Genomic DNA, 19,775 nt, shown 5'->3' with positions numbered 1-19,775 from the left:
TTGGTATCATAAGCATCGATCCACACAATTGACATCATGCATCAACCAAGTCAGCGCGCCTGACCACCCTATCCCGTTAGTCGCCTCCTACGACAAGCATAGTCGCCTTTTACGGCAAGCATGGGTTGCTGAAGACGTATTCGAACCCCGGATCTTCACGGGTCTCCTCAGCATGTGTTACCCTGTGTCAACACTCCACTCCATCACTCCATCATCCATTTCATACAGCACTACAAAAGGTGATAGGGCAATTGAGTAAAGCAGAAAGATTTCCATTTTGTGAATGTAGCATCTATCTAATCCTGCACCAGGACTGTGGTATGCATGCATACAACCTTAAGGACCAAAGAACCCCTTTAATTAATTAGAACACAGTATGTTTGATAGTCTACCTCCATTAGTCCCAGAATCACATTTTTGTCCGTTTCCCCAAGCCCTTACTGTAATGCTAGAGGCGTTAATCTACATGTGTGATAGAGTTGTTTGTTAGCTGTCAGGGGCACATGTTAACATCAACAGAGCTCCAGATAAGCTGCATATCTGCATAAAATACGCATCAGAAATGCAGAAATATGCAGCAAAATAAAATCCAAGTGTATCAAATATGCAACGAACAGTACAGATACGCTACAAAAGTATAACTTGTGCGTATCATCAAAATATTGTGAAGTAACCCTGCGTATTCGATTAGTGAACATGGTGAATCAGCAACTTATTTTGAAATCATAAACAGGCATTCCGTCAACCTTGCCAAACTCCACGATGACAGTTACATCATGATCATTTGCCATCACACTTTCTTGTGGAAGTACCATGGTATTTGTGAGTCCTATAAAGCTCTCTAACCCACATGACACCAGTTTGCCGGGCACTAGATGAATAGTGTTTTTAAATATTTAACTTAAATACCCAGATGTGTAAAACTAGTGGGTTACAGAAATTTGAATACCCAGATAGAATTACTGATACCCAAAGATTTTAAAATGCATGGGTAAAATACCCAGAACACCAAAAACGTATCTGGAGCTCTGATCAAACTACATAAATGTGAGTGACTCAGAGTGGTTTTAGGCTGCTTCTCTCAATATTCAACCAGCCTGACAGTGGGCAACAGCATAAAAGGACCCATGAGGGGAATGGAGCCCAGGCCTGAACATGCTGAATACATGGACCCTTATACACTGTATAAGATTATGAAGACTTAAGTTAGACTTTTTCAATAATTAAAAGACATAAAATAAGCAATAGTAGTTTCCTAATTGAGATCTTGGCTCCTGTAAAACACAAAGAACATCACAAAAACATTTTTCGTGGTTTAGGTACAGAAAGAGTTATGGTTTTCCGAGAATGTATTGGATTGGAACAGCTGAAAATTGTTGATATTTTGTTATAAAAAATATATTTAATATGTTTAGTGTTACCTAATTGACTCCTTTTAGGATGTTTGGATTTTATTTTCCTAAAAACATAAATCAAACTTACAACAAAGATGGTGATATAGTACAACATGGTACAAATGTGTTTTCAATTTAACATGAATGTCCCCATCATGATACGTTCAGCAAGTGCAGCATAGCACAGAGTGTATTCACTGGTGATCACAAACACAGCAAGTCCCAAGGCTGCAGATCAGCTCACAGTGACCTTCATGGCTCCAACATGACTCCTATGTTACTGGTGTTGCCCTAACCTGTTGCTAACAGTTGGATCCACATTACTCTCCTGTACCCCGCGTGGCTCTAACATGACCCTCCTGTACCCTGCATGGCTCTAACATGACTCTCCTGTTTCCCGCATGGCTCTAACATGACCCTCCTGTACCCCGCATGGCTCTAACATGACTCTCCTGTTTCTCGCATGGCTCTAACATGACCCTCCTGTACCCTGCATGGCTCTAACATGACTCTCCTGTTTCCCGCATGGCTCTAACATGACCCTCCTGTACCCTGCATGGCTCTAACATGACCCTCCTGTACCCTGCATGGCTCTAACATGACTCTCCTGTACCCTGCATGGCTCTAACATGACTCTCCTGTTCCCTGCATGGCTCTAACATGACCCTCCTGTACCCCGCATGGCTCTAACATGACTCTCCTGTACCCTGCATGGCTCTAACATGACTCTCCTGTTTCCCGCATGGCTCTAACATGACCCTCCTGTACCCTGCACGGCTCTAACATGACTCTCCTGTTTCTCGCATGGCTCTAACATGACTGTCCTGTACCCTGCATGGCTCTAACATGACCCTCCTGTACCCTGCATGGCTCTAACATGACTCTCCTGTACCCTGCACGGCTCTAACATGACTCTCCTGTTTCCCGCATGGCTCTAACATGACCCTCCTGTACCCTGCATGGCTCTAACATGACTCTCCTGTTTTCCGCATGGCTCTAACATGACCCTCCTGTACCCTGCATGGCTCTAACATGACTCTCCTGTTCCCCGCATGGCTCTAACATGACTCTCCTGTTCCCTGCATGGCTCTAACATGACCCTCCTGTACCCTGCACGGCTCTAACATGACTCTCCTGTTCCCCACATGGCTCTAACATGACTCTCCTGTTCCCTGCATGGATCAAACATGACTCTCCTGTACCCCACGTGGCTCTAACATGACCCTCCTGTACCCTGCATGGCTCGATCTAACATGACTGTCCTGTTCCCCGCATGGCTCTAACATGACTCCTATGTTACTGATGTAAAAGTAGGACTCATTGTTCCCTGAATGGCTTTAATATATTGACCCCGTCACTACAGAAGTGTACATTAGATCATAAAAACGATTGTGCTCGCAGGAATAGATGCTTAGTTTTAAGCATCACTGCTGAGTGATTTTCAAGTAGGCATGGCTCATAGTCAAGACCACATCCACAGTTTGCTACAATGATCATTAGCACACAAGGTTTTTACTGATACATGTCTCCAAAATAATTTCCTGGTAATCTCCTCACTATTGAAGCTGAACGGTGGGCCTCATGAATTTTCACTCATCCCATCTTCCTATGATGTAACACTAGTAATTATCCCACGCTGAGAACGATTACCGGAAACAATTACACTCAGTAATGTTTAATGAAATACTGTTTCTACAAGGGCAAGAATCCAGCTTCCTGCAGATGTCACGACAAACATTTGTCAGTTTCTTTCAAAACGGAAGTTTTTAAAATCAAAACCAAAAATAGTTCCATGGTATTGTGTTCATCATTTGTTTGTTGCTTAAAGCCACACTCAGAGGTATAGCTGTGTGCCAAGGTGAGTAAGGTTGTATGCTGTTAGTAACAATACTCAAGCAGAATCACAGAAATGGGCTTCACACCTTGTAACCATGTGGCGATTCAAACATGGACCTTCGGCGTGATGAGCAAACGCTTTAACGAGGCTATCCCACCACTCCATATCTGACTATGTCACATTCATGGCTTATAGGAAACAGGTTGAATACCTAACCTTAAACATGCTGTATGCCTGAGAAAGAAATTTAAAAAATCTGTTCATGGTCAAAATTAATTTGTTCTGAAAAAATGACAAGTATCAAATGATAACATTTATTAATCCACATCTTCAAGTCTCCCAGACAAAACAAAGAACAGTCCTCTGTTGTCAATGGACATATCAATACATGCCTAGACAACAGTGAGTGTGAACCATGGATTATTCACTAGCTAGGCTGGTTACTGGAAGATGTTTCATGCTGCAATCGGCAGCATCACCATCTGAAGATGTCATTACAGCTGTCTGCAGCACTCTGGCATGGGAAGGTGATACTGGCTTACATAAAAGATTAACAGTCATACAGGAAGCCTCGTCCTTGTGCACAGCACTATACACACAAAACTACACACTACGTACAACAGTAGTCAGTCAGTAAATAGTCATGAAAATACAGAATCTATTAAACATCTATTTATTCAAACTAATCATTATGATCATGACACCTGAAAACTGGGATCCTGTCCATATCATGCAGGGCTTGTAATTGTTTTTAAACCCAACTTGTCCTGCAGGGCAAGTAGATAATACTTCGAAATCGTCCTGCAGTATTTTCACTTACACGGTTAAATCTAATAACATTTTATGTTCTCAGTTATTATTCATGACAGTACAAAATAATTCAGATTTTCCGCCATCTACGTTTATCTGTGCCCATTCAAACTCGCTCAACCATGCATTTTGCACAGTTCGTATTAGGTTAAAAATTATCTGGCATATTTTAAAGAAAACATATAGATATGACTTGATACAATTACAATATTTGTAGTTGCCTGGACGAGTGAACTTTTCGAGCCCTGTCATGGTTACATCTCTGTTCTCTACTTAAAAGGAGACTGTGTTCCATGATCTCGGTCCAAATCTCACTGTCTAGGGTGAGACATTTTAATTATTAATGTGTCTCACTGTCTCTGGATATGCCAAATCAGGGGGGCCTTGTCATAACATGATAAACATGCTGAAGTTCAGGGGTTCCAAGGCTACTTCAGGATGCCACTTAATTTTGAACACAACAAAATGAAATTTGAGTTGGTAGTTTGCACAGTGGGAAATGAACTACTTGACATTAAAGAATGGTCCTCCACAAATCATGCCCTTGTTTGCAGTCTGTGCAAACACACTAGTGAATCTACTAGCCCAAAACATGTATTTTAGCTTTGTTTCCAGTAGATCTTAGTCAGAAGAGTGAGTGAGTGAGTTGGGTTTAACGCCGCTTTTAACAATATTCCAGTTATATCGTGGCGTGTCAGCTTAATGTGGGAGGAAAGCCCGAAGTGATGCAGGACACAGGCATTTACCACTTCGGAAAACCCACGAGTACGGGTATGGTGCTGACAAACCTAGAAACATAATCAGGGCGAACCGGGATTCAAACCCACAATCATTGGTTTCTGGCGTGCCCAAGGGACCTAGTCAGAAGAAGACTTACTAGACTAGTCTCATAATGTGTCAGTCACAGTGTGACTAGAAAGTGCCAGGTAACACTGTCTCCACCTTTTTGAGTCTCTGCTACAGAATGTCTATTGGGGTCGACTTAACTGCTGGCCCGTTGGCCCATGGCCAGTTAAAATTACAAAAGGTTGCTAAAAGTAGATGGCCCATCTGGCTAGTCAAAATTCACCCCTTCTCTGTGTATGTCAGAGCTCTAGATAAGCTTTTGGTGTTGTGGGTATTTTACCCATGCATTTTAAAATCATTGGGTATCAGTAATTCTATCGGGGTATTCAAATTTCTGTTACCCAATAGTTTTTATACATGTGGGTATTTAAGTTAAATATTTAAAAACACTATTCATCTAGTCCCCGCAAACTGGTGTCATGTGGGTTCGAGAGCTTTACAGGACTCACAAATACCACGATACTTCCACAAGAAAGTGTGATGGCAAATGATCATGATGTAACTGTCATCGTGGAGTTTGGCAAGGTTGACGGAATGCCTGTTTATGATTTCAAAATAAGATGCTGATTCGCTAATCAAATTCGCAGGGTTACTTCACAATATTTTGATGATACACACAATTTTTATTTTTGTAGCGAATCTGTAATGTTTGTTGCGTATTTGATTCGCTTGGATTTAATTTTACTGCATATTTCTGCATTTTTTATGTGTATTTTATGCAGATAAGCAGCTTATCTGGAGCTCTGGTATGTTTAATTTTTTTAACTTGACACTGCCCGTGAATCATGTAATTTCACTAAGAAATAATTAGGGGGGGATGAGGTTGTGTGAATGGTTGGCTCCAAGATCATCTCAGTAGAATGACACAACCGCAGGCCATTTTGTAACGTCCTTTACAAGAACATCTTTACTTGCTCATAAAATCATCACGAAATGCAGCAAATGGAAGCTAGATTTAATCTCAGAGTGCAGGAAATGATGTTTCAGGGGTGAGGAGCTCTTAATGTTTCGGAGACCCTGGATAAGTCAGTCGTGGCCTCCACCATTTAGCTTTGGACTAGTTAGTTTGGAGAAGGCCCAGTACATTTTGAAAGGAGCAAGCCCAGCTTGGTTCATATGAATTTGTTGTTAAGTTACCCCTGGGTCTACCATATACCCCACTGGGATAGTATGAGACATGTTTAAGATACAATATACCACACACCTAACTGAGTGAGTGAATAGTAGGGCTGCAACGATACAGGAAGGTCACGATACGATACACATCTCGATATTCTTGTCACGATACGATACGTATATTAATAGGATTGAATTGTGTACTTGAGTTCGGATTTATTGACTGGTATTTCCCGTGTTCCCTGCTCGCTCTGATAATGTTTTTTGTGATCGGGAAAAACATCCTGTCAGTGAAAAAACTTGAGCTTATTAAAATATATGTAAGCTTTGGAAGCCATGCGTTACCGCGCTCTATAACAAAGTTATAAGGGAGCATTAGCCAGGGAACATTGTAGTAAAATGTGCATTCAGTACCGTGGCGTATCGATAAATAGACCCTCGTGTATCGTTTATCGTATCGTTGGTCAAGTGTCGCGATGCATCAGAATATCGGTGTATCGTTTCATCCTTAGTGAATAGTATTACAGTTATATCAGTGAGAGGAAGTGATGCAGGTCTCAGAGGTTTACCACTTTCGTGAAACCCACGAGCATGGGTATGGTGCTGACAAACCTAGAAACATAAATCCGCACAGTGAACTGCAGGGCCTTAGACAAACTCTACCCGTGCCGCCCATGAACCTGACATTGAGAAACAATGATAGTCACAGCTCAATACTCTGATAATATTCTTCGGTTGAGCAAAACCTTTCTCTTGGGTGGATCCAGATGGGGAATATTAAGTTCTGTTTTCTGATAATATTTTCTCTAAGATGAGCCTTTTTAGATAATTTATTTGAATTGGATAGGCAATAAAAATGTGTTTCTGATGATATTCTTCGGTTAAGCAAAACCTTTTTCTTGGGTGGATCCAGATGGGGAATATTGATTCTGTTTTCTGATAATATTATCTCTAAGATGAGCTTTTTTGGATAAATTATTTGAATTGGATAGCCAATAAAAATGTGTTTCATACAAAAAACAGTAATTGTTTCACTCTCCAGTTCCTCATTGATGCTAAATGTGGACAATCTAAACAGTCTGGGTACAGACTATCAGGGGGTTTGTTTATCGCAAACATCACACAGACTGTTACTCCGATATTCACTTCCTGGGTTACATTCATATATAAAACTCCCCTATACATCCACAGACAGAGCGTGAGGTATTATCAGATCCTGTGCCCAGAATAACTCTGCATGGCACCCGTCCATACTGCTCTGTGGGAAGCACCGATGCTAGATGCATTACATTATTAAAATACCACAGGGAAACACATACTTAAGGGTAAACAGAATCGCAGGGATAGAAAGAATAAATCTAGGATTCACTTGCGCTGGCAGTTTTCAGTGTGCTATTCCTGGTCCCGTGATTTATGGATAAGTTTGGGAGCTATTTCAGTGCTTAGCACCCACCTGCAATGTTTTGTGTTTACAAGAAAGAGCATTCCCCTTTCCCCTTGCTGAGCACTGCTCTAGACTTACCCAACTCAGTGGGGCAGCTGTAGGGAGTCTCAGCACACGCTGTCCACAGTCAACATTAGTATTTATTTCTTTGTTGTTCAACGCTTCACTCAGCAAAATTCCAACTATATCACACCAGCCTGTAAATAATCATGTCTGGACCAGACAAACCAGTGATTGATATAATCTGACCACATAATCCATACAGTCATCTCTTAAGGAATGGCACTAGGCATACCTATATATAGTCCAAACTAATATTTGCCCATCCCTATGTACAATCTATTTGTCAATATATCCATTTTTTCCATCTTATTGATTATAACAAGAAATTCATAGGTAACAGGGAATCTTGTAGAAGAGGTAATGGTTGCTATTCATTCACAAAAAGACTAAAACAGGTCAGCCTCATCAACAAGAGCTCTACTAGCCTCCCTCCATCAACAAGAGCTCTACTAGCCTCCCTGCATCAACAAGAGCTCTACTAGCCTCCCTGCATCAACAAGAGCTCTACTAGCCTCCCTGCATCAACAAGAGCTCTACTAGCTTCCCTGCATCAACAAGAGCTCTACTAGCTTCCCTGCATCAACAGAAGCTCTACTAGCCTCCCTCCATCAACAACTCTACTAGCCTCCGTCCACCAACAGGACCTCTAGTAGCCTCATTCAAGAGGAGCTCTACTAGCCTCCCTGCATCAACAAGAGCTCTACTAGCTTCCCTGCATCAACAAGAGCTCTACTAGCTTCCCTGCATCAACAAGAGCTCAACTAGCTTCCCTGCATCAACATGAGCTCTACTAGCCTCCGTCCACCAACAGGAGCTCTACTAGCCTCCCTTCATCATCAAGAGCTCTACTAGTATCCCTTTATCAACAGGAGCTCTACTAGCCTCCCTCCATCAACAGGAGCTCTACTAGCCTCAATCAAGAGGAGCTCTACTAGCCTCCCTCCATCAACAGCAGCTCTACTAGCCTCCCTCCATCAACAGCTCTACTAGCCTTCCTTGATCAAATTGCTCTGCTAGCCTCCCTTCATTATATCACAGACATGAAAACAGAAATCTGGTTTGTCTGAGACTGAGAGGAAAATCCCAGAATTCTGGGAATCCGAGGCAAACTCTCATGCCTGATATCAACAAGTAATTTCATGGGTAACTTGAACTCCAGAATCCAAAGAGGCGACGGCAAGTTTGACTTTCACAACATACAATCTCGTCCTCACCTGATCATGACCTCGCGGAGGGGGCAGACTATCCAAGACCTCGACTGGTGGTGGGGGTGGCAGTGGTGGGGTGGAGCTTCTGGAGTCACGGCTTGAGGCAGAGCTGTCCCTATTGGCGTTGGTGATCACCTGCGCTGGGGGATTGATCTGATGCTGATATGTGGATATGTTCTGTGTTGTGGACTGCAGGTCAGCCAAAAGGGCATCTACAACAAACAACACAGCAGTATTGTTAAGGATTGTTGACTCATATGGATGAAATATTGGAACATAAATGTGAAGTATATGTGTGGGAATTGTTCAATGGATTATAAAAAGCTAAATCATTGTAAAATAGAAAGAAATAACTGTAAAATGACATCCTAAATGATGACAACAGTATTTCTCACTCAACAAGTGTGACTTTGTTAAAGAGAAAATAATTCAATGTGATAGTCATCATCAGGAAGTCTGTATATGTCACACCCAGGAAAGAACATATGAATGAACTGAAACCCAACATTAAAGAAACCTTCAAAATATATTATCAAGATTCTACTTCACTGGCGATGACATCCAGAGCTCTATTAGCCTCCCTTCATCAACAGAAGCTCTACTGGCCTCAAATTATCAACAATACCTCTACTAGCCTCCCATGTTCAACACAAGCTCTACTAGTCTCCCTTCATCAACAGCTCTACAGGCCTCTCTTCAACAAACAAGAGCTCTACTTTCCTCCCTTCATCAACAAGAGCTCTACTAGTACTACCCCCCTTCATCAAACAAGAGCTTTACTAGTACTACCCCCCTTCATCAACAGGAGCTCTACTAGTACTACCCCCCTTTATCAACAGGAGCTCTAGTAGTACTAGCCTTCCTTCATCAACAGGAGTGAGTGAGTACGGTTTTACACCACTTTTAGCAATATTCCAGCAATATCACGGCGGGGGACACCAGAAATGGGCTTCACACATTGTACCCATGTCGGGAATCGAACCCGGGTCTTCGGTGTGACGAGCGAACGCTTTAACCACTAGGCTACCCGACCGCCCCTTATCAACAGGAGCTCTACTAGTACTAGCCTCCCTTCATCAACAGGAGCTCTACTAGTACTAGCCCCCCTTCATCAACAGGAGCTCTAGTAGAACTAGCCTCCCTTCATCAACAGGAGCTCTACTAGTACTACCCCCCTTCATCAACAGGAGCTCTACTAGTACTAGCCCCCTTCATCAACAGGAGCTCTACTAGTACTACCCCCCTTCATCAACAGCAGCTCTACTAGTACTACCCCCCTTCATCAACAGCAGCTCTACTAGTACTAGCCTCCCTTCATCAACAGGAGCTCTACTAGTACTACCCCCCTTCATCAACAGCAGCTCTACTAGTACTACCCCCTTCATCAACAGGAGCTCTACTAGTACTAGCCCCCCTTCATCAACAGGAGCTCTACTAGTACTAGCCCCCTTCATCAACAGGAGCTCTGCTAGTACTAGCCCCCCTTCATCAACAGGAGCTCTACTAGTACTAGCCCCCCTTCATCAACAGGAGCTCTAGTAGAACTAGCCTCCCTTCATCAACAGGAGCTCTACTAGTACTAGCCCCCTTCATCAACAGGAGCTCTGCTAGTACTAGCCTCCCTTCATCAACGGGAGCTCTACTAGTACTAGCCTCCCTTCATCAACAGGAGCTCTACTAGTACTACCCCCCTTCATCAACAGCAGCTCTACTAGTACTACCCCCCTTCATCAACAGCAGCTCTACTAGTACTACCCCCCTTCATCAACAGCAGCTCTACTAGTACTACCCCCCTTCATCAACAGGAGCTCTACTAGTACTACCCCCCTTCATCAACAGCAGCTCTACTAGCCTCCTTTCATCAAGAGCTCCAATATCACCACTTCATCATGTTCATCCAACCCCTTTGGGGTAGGTGGTTACTGGTTAGCTTGCTTGGTTAACTCCCTACATCTTGTCATAGGAGTAAGTGTTGACTAAAATGTGTATCAGTTGGACATGCTTGTGACTTGGCTGTGTCATCAGTCTCTCACATCATAGCTCACTTCTCGTGCTGTCAAACTCCACCTTACCCTGTCCAGGCTCCACACTAATTATTTACAAGCCGCGTAATGGAGCTGGAATATTGCTGACAGCAGCATTAAACAACACTACCTCCCATCAGACAGACAGACTGGACTCACTCACCAAAGAGACAACTCCATTCTCTCCTCCCAGCCAGACACCTGGGATGGGCTGTTTCTGGACGTGTTTAAAGAAACGTGGCTGCTTTAGTCTCCCAGATGGAATAGCTCCTTAGTGGAATGAAGGAATGTTGGAGAGTAAAGAGAAAGGAACAGAACCAAGATGGCACCCTGTGATTTCCTGCTAGAGGAAATTATCTGTAGCCATCAGCAATCTGTTGCAGTAACATGGGTCAGTGTGATGTAACGAGCCTCCAGGTAACAGAGCTCCAGGTGTTAACACACTTCTTGTTCCTCAACTCAAGAGCCAAGGGAAGTGATTTAACAAAACATCTCTCCATGATGATTATGTATAGGAAGTCAATAATGTTCAGGTGAACTGTTCTTCTTGTACAATGACAGAGGATTTTTGTTGTTGTTGTTGTTGTTGTTGTTTAACAACGCACTCAGCAATATTCCAGCTATATAACAGCTGTCTGTAAATAATCAAGTCTGGACCAGACAATCCAGTGATTGACATCATGATCATCGATCCATGCAATTGGGATACAATGGCATGCATCAACCAAGTCAGCGAGCCTGTCCACCCGATCTTGTTAGTTGCCTCTTACGACAAGCATAGTCGCCTGTTACGGCAAGCATGGGTTGGTGAAAACCTATTCTACCCCAGATCTTCACGGATCACAATGACAGATGGAAGTTGGTTAGGTCTTTGTAAAGGAGGACGTAGGGTAAGGGTACTTCTTGGGCCACTGGAAATGTCAAATTATAAAATGTTGGGCAGTCCTTTGAAATACTGATATAAACTAATCAGTCACAATTAACTAGTTGAATGCAAATATGACTAAAATGGGCAATTTAAGACCTTCAAGAGATATTCTAAGAATGAGCAAGTCTGTGACCCAAGATGAATAGTTCCCCTGTGTTTGTCCTGTCTTTATTAACATATCCTATGAAAATCAGCATTGGTCAAGGACTTCATTATGTTGAAATATATATAAAAAACTCTTCGAAAACTCAAACATTAGCATTTCGACACATCAAGGTTTGTCATAATTCAACAACATGCAAATGCTGACATGAACAAAGTCAAATTATCCTTCATCATGTTCATAGGTACATATCAGATAAGTTTCAAAGGGACTTCTTAAGGTATTCAGATCTTAAGGTATGCAGATCAAAAACAGCCTTATCATACCATGCATACCTTGTCCTTTGGTAGACTTGTTATCAAATACGTTCTTGCTACATGTGCTAAGCAAGTCAAGGCTATCTGCCTATTTAGTTACAACCAAAGAGGCAGACACCATTGGTCCTCCCACTTTAAGCTGACACACCGTGATATAACTGGACTACTGTTGAAAAGTAGAATTAAACCTAACTCACTGACTCACTCACGAGACTGAACAGCATTTTAGTAGAAACAGGCTTCGGTCAAGCGGCTAAAGTAGATATTGTTGCAATAAAATATAACATCATATGCAACCCCATAGGCTGATTGCCAAATGTAGCTATTCTCATGGTTTGCAAACCTTCAAACCGCATTGACAAGAAGAAGCTTTGGTAATTACAATGCTACTAGTCTTACAACATTTCTTTGATATTCAATACCTCAGTTGACTCATCCAGCAAACTTGCACATCTGAACGTGTCTGTCTGACGCTGAACCAGTAAAAACATCTATAAACTGGGCTCAGTTTACTATCAAGCGCTGCAGGCAGTTAACCCTAGCCTCACCATCACCTAGCTCATGTCTGCTGACAGTCGCTAGGGGTCTTGCTCAGCACTGCTAACTAGTCTGATGGACGATAGTACCAAGTGTTCTGGCATGAAAACTGTTTAAAACAGACAGCTGCCAAATACATGCTTGTTTAATGCAATTGTTCCCTTAAAACATACCGTTAAAGAGATGTGCAACCCTATTTTATTTTCACTGGAGTGAGGGAAAGAGTGTGTGTGTGATTATTGTTAGACACAACATGAGCAATATTATTTACTATGAGCATGTCTGTAAATATATATAGACAATTGATGTACAAGCAGTCCTGCCCAGTGATGGCGTAATGTCAGCATATTATTATTCTACTTCTCATAATAATGTAACGTCTGAATCATAAAAATACTGAAGTCTATCAGCCTTAGGAAAAAGGTTCTTACACAATTAAATTTTTCAAAAACAGAACAATTCATATCATAAATGTTAATCTAAAGTTAGTCAGTGTAAAAATTAAGATTGTAAGTAATGAAGTCTCTGTCATAACCCTTGTCTATTTCACAGTCCCTGAACCAGATTATTTCCCCTTCCGCACAGCCCTTACTGCAATGCTACAGCTCTCAATCAATCAAGTCTAGATTTTCTCCAGGTTCAGGCTCCCATCTCACTCGGGCTCCTTTTCAATTTAGGATGTAGTTGCTTGTTTCTTTCAAAATTACATTTTCAGAGCTTTAATCTATGATAATCCTAATGTTACAAGTTGAAAATTTAGATGGTATCTACATTAAAGGTCCCTTTGGTCATGTTCAACACTGTATATCCCACTCCCTCACACAGGCTAAAAGCATAAGGTAGTGGAGGAGTGCTGCTGTAGTATATTTCATAACACAAGGATGGTTCTCTTTGTCACATTCTTCCTTCAGGGTGAGGGGCAGTGGCCTTGTGGTTAAAGAGTTTGCTCATCACACTTAAGACCCAGGTTTGATTCCCCACATGGGCACACTGTGCGAAGCCTATTTCTCAGGTCCCCCACCGTGATTTGCTGAATTACTGCTAAAAGCAGCGTAAAACCATATTCATCATGTTCATTCATTTCTTCAGCATGAGCAACTGGGTGAGAGTTAGCTAAGATTCCAAACTTAGTCACCTTGGCACACAAATTAGGAAAACAACAAAATTTCATTAAAAATTGGGATTTGGGCAAAAAATCCATATTTTCATAAATGTGGGAATATTTGAGTATTTCATTCAATGCAAAAATGTAAAACTCAACATTAAAGCCTGTTCTTGTTCTTGCCCTGTTATCAGTGAAATGTAAGACAAAAACTATCAGTACTAAATGAGAATGATAACTTGTGAGCAAATACTCAGTGGCTCAAAACATCATCCTTGCCTTGCTGGTCAGCCAACCTGTGTTCTGCAAGACTTATCCTTGGTCAACTTTATCTGGGTCAACGTCAGCCTTCACAGACAGTTGACACCACGAGTTGTCAGGTAAATAACACTATTACAAGTGGGAACCACCTCAACATGCTTAAGTTGTCAGGTAAATAACACCATTACAAGTAGGGTTTGCCATAAGTTGTCAGGTGAATAGCACCATCTTAATGTATAATGCCTTGAGGCTTACCCAACATGCCCAAGTTTTAAGACAAATGAAAAAACAAGATCTTTTTCGCATAGGTTGGAAATACAGATTAAAAAAGTTAAAAACATCTTCACATGAATGTAAACTTATAATCATTCTGCTTAATATGTCATAATGGCTAACACTGTACAAACTCAAAACGAACATTTCAAAATGTAACAAATCATCCCTGCTTTAAAACAATGGCTGTGATAGTGGTCATGTTCATAATCAGAACACAATTCGTCAGCACTTTTTAAAAACACTATGTCCAGATTCAACCATGTTCGTTTAACTTGGTGGTTTCAGAGAATATGTCGAAATTGTAGTTTTCGAAAAATTGCTTGACATTCGAGAAGGTCATAGTTCCTAGAAGGGTAAAGAATTCAATAGTAATACTTGTTGACAATCAGCTCTGCAGCATCCCACCCAGGAAATCCTGTAAACTCTCCACAATATCTGTGTAAACAAGAGAGGCAGGCAACAGCTACATGGGAGGTGTCGCCACTCTCTAATACCCTTTGCCTCTTACCACATGGTCCATGTCCTCCATTCACATCAGCTTAACCAGCTAAATAAAGGGACAAAGAACTCTTCCAAAATCATGAGAAATCCATTGTACGAGACGACTACATCATCATGTCATGAGCATGATGAGCATGTGTTTATGAATCACTATCAAACAGTGCTGACAAATGTTCACGAAAAGTTGAGCCTATCCTGCCCCCACCTGTGTCCACCATCACTGGTCATGTCATACCCGAATGGGAAACAAATGTTAATACTAAGCCCCCTGAAGCACCTTTACTTATCTCTTTGGACAATGGCCTGTAAATATTTATCACGATCATTCAAAATTGAGGTGAAAAACATGTCAGTGTCAATATTATTACCTATTACCCATAAATTACACTAGTGCAAATATCACTTCTTGCACGCCAGTGTATTGTTTCCGTCATCTAGACGACATTGTTGACATTATTCAAATCTTATTATGACGTAAGGTCAGAATGACGTCACACTAGAAATGATGTCATAGCTGAAGATTTTTGACGCCATTCAACAAATTGTGTTTTTCTAGGACAGGGGTGGTGAGTAGAGCATTAATCTAAACGGGAGCTAAAAATGATTAATGAACAAGAAATTGTCTGTCATACTGATTTTGTGAAACTCGTGTAAGATTGTATGCTCACTCGTGAAATACAAGAATTCTGACACTCGTTTCGTAAAATCAGTATGTTGCACATGCTTGTATAATAATCTCTATATATTGTTTAGTCAAAATGATGTCAGTGAGTGAGTTGGGTTTAATGCCACTTTCAACAGTATTTCAGTTATATCAATGTGAGTCAGTACAATGTGTCAGAAAGCTTGAAGTGATGAAGGTCTCAGATGATTACCACTCTGGTGAAACCCACGGGTACAGATATGGCACTGATGATCCAGGAAACATCAAGGCGAATCTGGGATTCAAACCAAGGATCACAGCTTGACAAAGGGAAGCATGTCTGCATTCCAAATTGCAGCATCTTAGACAACTGGGCAACCCATGCCGCCACTATGTTGAACACAGTACAGAGTGAGTGAGTTAGGTTTACGCCTCTTTTAACAGTATTTCAGTTATATCACGGCGTGTCAGCTTAAAGTGAGAGTAAAGCCTGGAGACTGGATCTCTTAGATGTTTACCACTTCGGTGAAACCCACGAGCATGGGTATGGTGCCGACAAACCTAGAAACATAATCAGGACGAACCGGGATTCGAACCCACAATCAAAGGTTTCTGGTGTGCCCAAAGGATGCAATTCTGCACAGCAAATGCGAATTGCAGCTCCTTGGACGACTGGGCCACCCGTGCTCCCACAATGTTGAACACAGTGCAGACCATCAGGAACACAGAAATGTTATGCACTTGCTTCATCCTGCAAACATAATCCCGAATTACATAGCAAACTGACAAAGCTGCTATGATGTTCCAAAACATGCTCCATTCATCTGCCGTTTAATGACAGAAAACAACTGTGTCTTTCACCAGTCCATACACTTAGTGTAATCTGGTAGAATCTGACATGCTGTGTATGATCACAGGCCAACTGCCATTGGCACAGGTGCTTGCAGCTTACATGCTCTCCGGCAACAGCACATGCATGGAGCACACATGCCTATTGAATGAAGCACACATGGCATGCACACATCAACGGTGAAACCTTTTTAGAAACATGAGAAGAGCTATTTACCATGTTATATATTCCGTAATGAAGCATTGGAGACGTTAACCTTATTGCTCGTATGATAATAATTGAATAATGAGTGAGTGAGTCATGTTTGACACCACTTTAAGCACTGTTCCAGCCATTTCACTGCAATAACACCAAGAATAGGCTTCACACATTGTACCCATTATGATCATGTAAATAATGAATACTGACATACCTTATCTTGTAATGGCAAGAACATTCTCACAATTCTAACTGATTTACACAATTAACTAGAAATGAATTGTGGACCAGTGCAGGGTTAGAACTAAACTCTAAAGTTTTACAAGCCCAGCTAAAGATAAATTGCCCTTGTAATGTTAGAACAATGGAGAAAATGGTCAATCAGTACTAGCCTGCAGGAATTTGTGCTAGCCCCGGGCTAATGGGTTAGTGTTAATTTCAAACCCTGCAGTGTCGTTAAACACATGTCTGCCAATGCCAGAGGGGTAAGTTAAACCTTAAGGGTTGGTATTTTCTGCTGGATTATTGCTGATGCTGGAGCAAGCACCAGAAGCTGAGGGGGTAAATAAGCATCAGTTCTACTCAATCTTAGTCAACTAGGCGGACATCATGGATGGCGGTGGTCAACATTAGTGTGTTTGTCTTCCTACTGACCCAGTGATGGAGGAGGACGCATACTTCAAGAGGGAGAGGGTGACGGGAGGGCTTGGATCCCCTGACAATTTTCAAATCCTAACAACTGAACAGATCTGAAAGACAATCTTGAATTTCTGGAAGGAGTGTGGGGTTCTGGGTCTGGGTTTTGGGGTGTGGGATGTATATGGTTTCATCTTTACTCGGAAGATAGGGCCATGTCACCTACCTCAGTACCTGTGCAGCACGATGATACAACTCCTAGTATAGATACAATCCTGAATATTAGAAGGGGTGTGGTTCATGTCACTTACCTGTGCAGCACCATAGACCACTGTGGCACAACTCCTAGTCGAGAATACAATCCTGAATGTTGGGAGGGGTGTGGATCAAGTCACCTACCTGTGCAGCACCATAGACCACTGTGGCACAACTCCTAGTCTAGAATACAATCCTGAATGTTGGGAGGGGTGTGGTTCATGTCACCTACCTGTGCAGCACCATAGACCACTGTGGCACAACGCCTAGTCTAGATACAATCCTGAATGTTAGAAGAGGTGTGGTTCATGTCACCTACCTGTGCAGCACCATAGACCACTGTGGCACAACGCCTAGTCTAGAATACAATCCTGAATGTTTGGAGGGGTGTGGGTCAAGTCACCTACCTGTGCAGCACCATAGACCACTGTGGCACAACGCCTAGTCTAGAGTACAATCCTGAATGTTGGGAAGGGTGTGGGTCAAGTCACCTACCTGTGCAGCACGATGATACAACTCCTAGTCTAGAGTACAATCCTGAATGTTAGAAGAGGTGTGGTTCATGTCACCTACCTGTGCAGCACCATAGACCACTGTGGCACAACGCCTAGTCTAGATACAATCCTGAATGTTGGGAGGGGTGTGGGTCAAGTCACCTACCTGTGCAGCACCATAGACCACTGTGGCACAACGCCTAGTCTAGATACAATCCTGAATGTTAGAAGAGGTGTGGTTCATGTCACCTACCTGTGCAGCACCATAGACCACTGTGGCACAACGCCTAGTCTAGATACAATCCTGAATGTTAGAAGAGGTGTGGTTCATGTCACCTACCTGTGCAGCACCATAGACCACTGTGGCACAACGCCTAGTCTAGAATACAATCCTGAATGTTTGGAGGGGTGTGGGTCAAGTCACCTACCTGTGCAGCACCATAGACCACTGTGGCACAACGCCTAGTCTAGAGTACAATCCTGAATGTTGGGAAGGGTGTGGGTCAAGTCACCTACCTGTGCAGCACGATGATACAACTCCTAGTCTAGAGTACAATCCTGAATGTTAGAAGAGGTGTGGTTCATGTCACCTACCTGTGCAGCACCATAGACCACTGTGGCACAACGCCTAGTCTAGATACAATCCTGAATGTTGGGAGGGGTGTGGGTCAAGTCACCTACCTGTGCAGCACCATAGACCACTGTGGCACAACGCCTAGTCTAGATACAATCCTGAATGTTAGAAGAGGTGTGGTTCATGTCACCTACCTGTGCAGCACCATAGACCACTGTGGCACAACGCCTAGTCTAGATACAATCCTGAATGTTGGGAGGGGTGTGGGTCAAGTCACCTACCTGTGCAGCACCATAGACCACTGTGGCACAACGCCTAGTCTAGATACAATCCTGAATGTTAGAAGAGGTGTGGTTCATGTCACCTACCTGTGCAGCACCATAGACCACTGTGGCACAACGCCTAGTCTAGATACAATCCTGAATGTTAGAAGAGGTGTGGTTCATGTCACCTACCTGTGCAGCACCATAGACCACTGTGGCACAACGCCTAGTCTAGATACAATCCTGAATGTTGGGAGGGGTGTGGGTCAAGTCACCTACCTGTGCAGCACCATAGACCACTGTGGCACAACGCCTAGTCTAGATACAATCCTGAATGTTGGGAGGGGTGTGGGTCAAATCACCTACCTGTGCAGCACCATAGACCACTGTGGCACAACTCCTAATCGAAAATACAATCCTGAATGTTGGGAAGGGTGTGGGAGGGACCCCTACCGAGAAGGAATGAGGAAATGTGGTCCTCACCTGTGTGGAAACTCTTCCAGGATAGCCTGTTATTTCTCTGCCTGCCGACCAACCAAAATCTTAGCTAGCATTACCTAAAATATCCATCCCAAATATCAAACCAATACCACATGGTAAAGCTCAATACTCCTGTGTTACTGATCATTAATCTGAACAAGAACCATTTCACAAAATGATCATGTGTGTCAATTACAGTAGACACTTCAAATACACCAACACAACATATTAGTTACACTTTCCACCCACATTGGTGTGAGGTATTTCAGGATGAAGGCATGAAAGTTCAGAGGTCCTAGACAACCTGTTTACAGGGCACGAGTCTGGATGACCCAGGAAGGGCATGCTGGGAAGGATGCTCCAGGTGTGAGGAGATGAAAATACACCGCTCTGTATCCTGACAGCTCCGGGCCAGAAGAGAACACGATTTGGATCAAAATTACAATAATGTCAAGTCAACTGTGTACTAATGGGACTGCAAGTACTCTTTGAAAATGATAAGAACAGCATTAATCGTGTACTGGAAACCTGTGTTCTTTGATACGAAAAACAAGGAGGCAAATAGACTATCCCGAATAATGATCACATTTACGTCATGTATATGATACTGAAACT

The 19,775-nt window shown here is 42.5% G+C and overlaps 1 protein-coding gene across 1 annotated transcript in view; it reads right to left on the bottom strand.

Moving 5' to 3' along the window:
- LOC139472512 (leupaxin-like) overlaps positions 1–19,775 on the bottom strand; it is a 66,860-nt gene that overhangs the window by 20,292 nt on the left and 26,793 nt on the right. The window contains exon 2 of the mRNA XM_071254988.1: positions 8,725–8,930. Within this exon, the coding sequence (XP_071111089.1) occupies positions 8,725–8,930 (206 nt within the window). The remainder of the gene's footprint in view (positions 1–8,724; positions 8,931–19,775) is intronic.

Source organism: Haliotis cracherodii, unplaced genomic scaffold, assembly GCF_022045235.1.
Source record: "Haliotis cracherodii isolate W230 unplaced genomic scaffold, xgHalCrac1.p SCAF_24, whole genome shotgun sequence".
NCBI lineage: Eukaryota > Metazoa > Mollusca > Gastropoda > Lepetellida > Haliotidae > Haliotis > Haliotis cracherodii.
The sequence above is the reverse complement of the archived record's forward strand: the minus strand, read 5'-3'. Positions and strand labels throughout refer to the sequence as shown.